At 37.0% G+C, this 6,720-nt stretch overlaps 1 protein-coding gene across 3 annotated transcripts in view; it reads left to right on the top strand.

The window, feature by feature from the left end:
- The window catches only part of Usp33 (ubiquitin specific peptidase 33), a 58,102-nt gene extending 56,126 nt beyond the window's left edge, over positions 1–1,976 (top strand). For all 3 annotated transcript variants that reach the window (XM_033758200.1, XM_010605179.3, XM_010605178.3), the window contains one exon: positions 775–1,976. In XM_033758200.1, the coding sequence (XP_033614091.1) occupies positions 775–932 (158 nt within the window). In that variant the 3' untranslated portion in view covers positions 933–1,976. The remainder of the gene's footprint in view (positions 1–774) is intronic.
- The last annotated feature ends 4,744 nt before the right edge of the window (positions 1,977–6,720 follow it).

Below are 6,720 nucleotides of genomic sequence, written 5' to 3'. Positions count from 1 at the left end.
ACAATACAGTTACATTCATCATTGGGATTCTGTACCTTTACATAATAGGTCTTGATTCTCATTTTTCCCCTTGTCCCTGCCCTCCCTTCACCCCCTCCTCCCCTCCCCATTTACAAACACTTTATTTCCATTTTTTCAGTTTCTCATATTTTTTTCCTCTCCCTTATTACCTTTCCCTCACCCTTCCCACTTTCCTTACACCTTTAGCCCTTTACTTCCTATTTCACATTATTAATTGTCTCATTAGGATCCTGTGTACTATTATAGTTTTTCACACCAAAGAAACTATTCAGTATTTCAGTTAAAGAAATCTCTGTATGAACATTAAAAATAGGGAATCCTAAAATAAAACTAAAAAGGAAAGTAAAAGAGAAAAGGCAATGATGTAACATCAAAATAATCCTTAATTCTGGAGATGAAAATGGTCCCCGAACATATTTAAATTGCTTCTCTCTCTTATAGTCTTATCTTACTCTTTTTTTCATTGTTTAGAGAATACTTTATTAGTTTCTGTAATCAAACCCACGTAGATATGACCTTACATATTTAGTACGATGTGTTACCCCTGTGCACATGGAAAAAAAAAATAAATTAATTAACATTTCTAGACCAGAAATGACAGCTTATAACACTACTAGTTGGTAGTCTGCAGTGTTTCAGAAGGTCTCAAATATCCCTAGAGAATTTATGCTGATGGGTTCATTATGAAGCTTGTGCACTTTGAATATGTAGGTTTGTTAACATTGTTTTTTTTCTACATATACATAATTTTAGGAGCAGATTCTGGTCAAATTTCTGAAGAAACATGGAATTTTCTACAGTCTATATATGGTGGAGGGCCTGAAGTTATCCTACGACCTCCAGTTATTCATGTTGATCCTGATATACTACAAGCAGAAGAGAAAATTGAAGTAGAAACTCGATCTTTGTAATTTTGAGGATGTAGAGTATTCTAATGAGAAATCATTTTCACTACCTTTGTCAAGTACCCATGCAACAACATTCCTTAAAGCATGTTTATTTTCTTGATTTTTCATCTTTTACCACATTTATTACTTCTTATTGGGCATTATGGAAGAATATGTTAAAATATGTAATATACTAAAAGTTGCTATATTTAATGCTGAATAGCTTACCATACAGTCTTTTGGTGTAATATTTTTGAAAGAGAGACAGTTGTGATCAACTGGTAATCAGTAGGTATCTTTGTATTACATGCAGATCCATAATATCCTTTAGGGACGGGGATTTAGCTCAGGGTGCCACCACCTGCCTTGCAAGTGCAAGGTCCTCAGTTTGATCCCTGGTACCATAAAACAAAACATAATATCCTTTGTAGTGTTGTACATATTTTGGTTTTCAAAACTTTTCATCTCCCTAACCTACCATAACTGATTAATCTTTTCATTTCTCTGGAAACCTAATTTAATTGTATAGTTTTGACATGGCTTAGTATATATAACAAGGAGCTTATTTTATATTCAGAGTAGCAGTCAGCATATTGTTAATTTCCTAAAGCTCAGGAAACATTAGTGTCACTTCTTTTGCACTGCAGCATATAAACTAGCATATTAAAATTTACAAAATGTCTTTTTTGAACATATCATGAATGTATTTAGATTGAGTGGAATTTGTTAGCAGGTATCAGTAACTTATTGCCGCTTATATTGTAAAATGTTAAACTTCAATTCCTATAACTCTGAATAGTATTCAGTAATAGCAGTAAAATTAGTTGTAGGCAGTTTTTTATTTTGAGAGCATGAAGTGTGGAATGTGTCAATGAGATTGTTGATAAAGCTGAAGCCACTTGCAAAATGATTTTTTAATAAGAAATACATAGTCTTTTGGAATTATATATAGTATGTGCCACTATTTGCTTGATTATATAATGTCAAAAGTTTATATTCCAAGAACAAAAACCTACTGGATTACATTGAGAATGTTGAATAACGTTCTTGATGGCTTTGTTTCATTTCAGGGCAGCTGCTACCATCTGAAATGATACTAAAATAGTTCAATAAAATGGTTTAAAAATTTATAACTTAAATGTTGAATTTATTTGACACACTAAAGGTTAAAGACATACATTTTCTTAATAGTGTTGCCTATTATTTCTTGCTAAGAAGTATGCAAATAAGTAATTTGATATAGTAAAGTTTTGATGTCCAATGAGATTATAAGCTTATTAATTGGCCACAGATCTAGTTGATGTAGTTTTTAGAGCCAGGCATGGTAGTGCACACCTGTAATAATTCCAGCATTGAGCCGGGGATGTAGCTCAGTTGGCACCGTGCCTGCCTTGCAAGCACAAGGTCCTGAGTTCAATCCCCGGTATCACAAAAAAAGAAAAAAAAAAAAGATCTCAGCATTGGGAGGCTGAGAAAGGAGGATTGGCATGAGTTTTAAGCTTGCCTGGGCTTCACAGTGAGTTCAGGGCTAACCTGAACTATATAGAGAGATCCTGTCTCAAACAAAAAATATTAGTGTTTAAGTGTTCTTCTTACGATTCTCTTCAAAGCTTGAGTGATTTGTGAACTGATAAAAGCAAAATTATACGTATCAGTGAGATACCATGTAATGTTCAATACATGTATACATTGTGTAATGTTAATTAGTGACATTTTTTATCTGTCTTTGAATCACCAAGATTTACTACAATGCTTGGCACTTAATCAAAAAGTTTTTTTGGGGGGGGCTGGGCATTTACCTCAGTGGTAGTGCTGCCTGCCTTGCAAGCACAAGGTCCCAAGTTCAATCCCTGGTACAAAAAAAAAAAAAAAATACTGCCTAGTGTTTATTGAATACCTACCCTGTTTCAGTCACTGTACTACTGTTTTCCTTACAGTTAATCTTCATGACAACCTTATGCCTTAAGTGGCTTGTGCAAATCACACAGCAAAGAAGTGGCAGCTGTGGGCCTTCAACTTAAGTCAGGGTGACTCTGTACTCTTAGTGTGATACATTGTTTCCCAGTGCATTCCTATGCACATTCATTAATAGACTGGGTTAATAAAATATATAAGAAAGAATACTAGACCATATGAAAATATGCTTATATAAAATTGTCAAAGTACCTATGTGATAATTCCAGTAGACTTGTCAGTAAAGGATGCTTATGTATTTGTTGACATGTGGGATGAAGCAAATGATTTTTCTAAGGATGATTTTCTTAGAGATTCTTAGTCTGAGAAATGGGAAAACTATAGTCAGAAAATGTGCTAAAGAGTACGTTAATTTATCCAGGTATGGTGGTTCATGCCTGTAATCCCAGCTACTTGAGAGGCTGAGGTAGGAGGATCAAGGCCAGCTGGGCAATTTAACAAGATCCTGTCTTAAAATAAAAAAGGCTAAGGATACAGGTAAGAAGCCCTGGATTCCAATCCACAATACTGCTTGGGATGTAGGAGAAGCACATTGATTTTATTTTTACTTTTATTAATACACATTTGCAGTACATAGTAATTATTCACTATAGGGGATTGGTACATGTGCATAACACATTTCAGTTCCTTTCTGTTGCCCTCCTCCCTCCACCCATCTTTTACTTTTCCAGCATCAGATTCATTTATGTATAAGACCTTATAAAGTTAATTATCATATATATAGATTGAGAACCAGAGTGTAATAGACCAAATAACATCTAAACATGTAATTCAAGGTACACTTTTAGATATATTGTCCACACTGGATTACAATACCTTTTTTTCTATTATCTTTTATTTTGTTGGTGTGTGTGGGTGTGTGTTATACACATTTTTCATATCAGAGAAACCATGTGATATTTAAACTTGTATCTGAGTTAACATGGACTCAAGGTGCATCCATTTTCCTACACATAACTCATTTATCCTCTTTATGGCAGAGTAGTACTCCACTGTATGTATATACCACATTTAAAAATTTTTATTGGTACTGTTAGGGAATTGATCGTGTTAAAGTATGCTGTGATGCCGCCTCACAGGCTGCATTCTCCTGGTACATCTTGGCTCCTAAAATGACCTCATGCCCTTATCTCTGGTTTCCCTCCCCCTCCAAGGCCACAGTGGTCCAGGAAAGTTGAAACCTGTGTCTGCAGGACTGGGCCCATAAAAGCAATCTGGCCTGTGATAGGTTAAAAGTAGCTCACTCATAAATAAGCAATAGCCCACCCCAAAACTGATAAAAGGACCTTCCTTTCTTTGTTCTCTCTCTCTCCTGCTTCTTCCTTCTCTTCTCTCTCTCTCTCTCTCTCTCTGCCTTCCTGCCTCCTGCTCGCCTCCCTACAATAAAGACTCCTGCCGGACCTCTCGGTGCGTGAGTGGCATAATTGGGTAAGGGGCACCCAAAGGGGGCTCAAGACCCCTTTCAGGTACATTTTAGGTATACAGTATAATGACATTCATTCATCATTGGACATTTGTACCTTTACATGATATATCTTGGTTCTTATTTTTTCAGCATTCCCCTGCTCTCCCTTTACCCCCTCCACAAATACATTTTTAATACATTCGCCTGTTGATGGACATAGAGGTTGTTTCTATTATGAATTGCACTGCTATAAACATGGGTGTGCATGCATCATTGTGCTATGATTTCTCTTGGGAAGACACCTAGAAAGGGAATCCTGGGTCAAATGGAATTTCTCCTTTTAGTTTTTTGAGGAATCTGCACACTGATTTCCATAGTGGTTGTATCAGTTTCCAGTCCCACCAACAATGGAGGAGGTTTCATTGTCCCCACAGCCTCATTAGCATTTGTTATTGATTTCTTTTTTTAAACATATAGCATTCATACAATGAATCATTATGCAGTAGTAGTTAGGAATAAATATTTCATGCATGTTAAGTTCACATAATGTCGAGAAAATCAGACAAGCATATAAGATAACTAAGGGGTGATCAAAATAAATGGTGCATGTTTAGTTTTTTAAAATTACAGTAAAAGACACTGCATTAGTTATCCCTTACAATACTCCCTCTTGCTTTGAATACACTTATTCCACTGTCCTTGCCACTTTCTGAAGCAATTCTGCAAGTCCTATTTTGTGAGTGTCTTTATAAGGTGTTATTTTTTGATGGCAGCCATTCTCCCTGTCAGATTGAGTCTCAGTGTTGTTTGAATTTGCATTTCTGGAATGCTGAAATGTTAGCGATGCTGGACATTTTTTCTGTATTTACTGGCTGTATATCTTCATCTGAGAAGTGTCTATTTCAGATGCCCATTTTTTAAACTGGGATTTTAAACTTAGGAGGTTTCATTTTTTGTTTTTTTTATATATTATAGATATTAGTCCTTTGAGTAATAGCTGGCAAAAATTTTTTCCCATTCTGTAGGTTGTCTCTTCGCTGTTAATGGTTTCCTTTGTTGAAAAGCACATTGATTTATAATATAAAAGTAATTAGCTTTTGAAGTCACTTAGTCTAAATTAAAAGCGTAGTAGCAGCCAGGCACGCACACCTGTAACTCCAACACTTGGGAGGCTAAGGCAGGAGGTTCACTACATGATGAGTTCAAGGCTAGCCTGAACTACATAGCGAGACTCTCTCTCAAAAAGAACAAAAAAAAAATTCCTAGTAGCTTTATCACCTTCCAGCTATGATTTGGAATATTCATAATTCTTTCATTTATAGTTGTTTGCATTTTTAAAATGAGAATGCTGCAGGTTTTGTTTTCCAGGAAGCAGAGACCGAGATGGTGTTAGAAGTACGTTTGATTTATTGTGGTGTAACAGTGACAGGAAATGAGGGAGCCTTACAATGTAGCTCCATGGCAGAGAGCAGGCACGCATGCTTAGCATGTGTCAGGCCCTGGCCCAATCCCTAACACCTGTGAATGAATGAATGAATGAATGAATGAAAAAGATTTAAAAATAAAGAAAATGCAAGGAAGCAGGAATGAGCAGGGAGTTACCAGACTGATGCAGACCTAATGAAGTCTCTGCCTGCCCCAGTAGGACATCTGGAGTTAAGAAGGCCCAATGGACTCCTGCAGTGGCAGATGACCAGGAATCTGTATTGTCACTAAGTCTTGTTCTGTCACTGACTAGCAGCTACCTGGAAGGAATCCAAGCTCAGCGGGCCATGGAGGAGCTGACAACGTGGAGGACTGAGCTGGATGATGCAGCTTACATACAACAGGGTTAGTATTTTAAAAGACCCCCTGCCATAAATCCCCTCAGGATACTCCCCCTTCCTTTGAACTCACTTATCCCATGATTTTGGTCACTTTGTATTCCACACTGGCCTTGAACACACAGAGATCCTCCTACCTCAGTCTTCTGAGTGCTGGGATTCCAGGTATGGGCCACCACGAGTTTTTGCCACTTTCTGAAGTAGTTCAGAAAATCCTTTCATAAGTGTCTTTAGTTGTGTGTTGTGGCTGCCTCAGTATCCTGAATCAATTCAAAATGTTTACCTTTCATGGTCATTTGGACTTTGGGGACAAGCCAGAAGTGACATGGTGCCAGACCCGGTGAATAAAGTCCATGAATAAAGTCCATGCTCTTCTGCTGGCTGGCACTCAGCAGCAGCATTCACCACATTTCTGACGACAACTAATAAAGATACTCATGAAAGAGGACTTCCAGACTGTTCTGGAAAATGAAGAATAGTAAGATAGGCACTTTCAAAGCCAGGAGGAATATACTGAGGGGGGATTGAGAGCACTGTGCCTTTTACTGTAACATTTTAAAAATATTTAGATACTGTCTATAAATTTGAGGAATATACTGAGGGGGGATTG

Source organism: Fukomys damarensis, unplaced genomic scaffold (genome assembly GCF_012274545.1).
Source record: "Fukomys damarensis isolate Sample0158 unplaced genomic scaffold, DMR_v1.0_HiC HiC_scaffold_33, whole genome shotgun sequence".
Lineage (NCBI taxonomy): Eukaryota > Metazoa > Chordata > Mammalia > Rodentia > Bathyergidae > Fukomys > Fukomys damarensis.
This window is presented reverse-complemented; position numbering and strand designations above follow the sequence as displayed.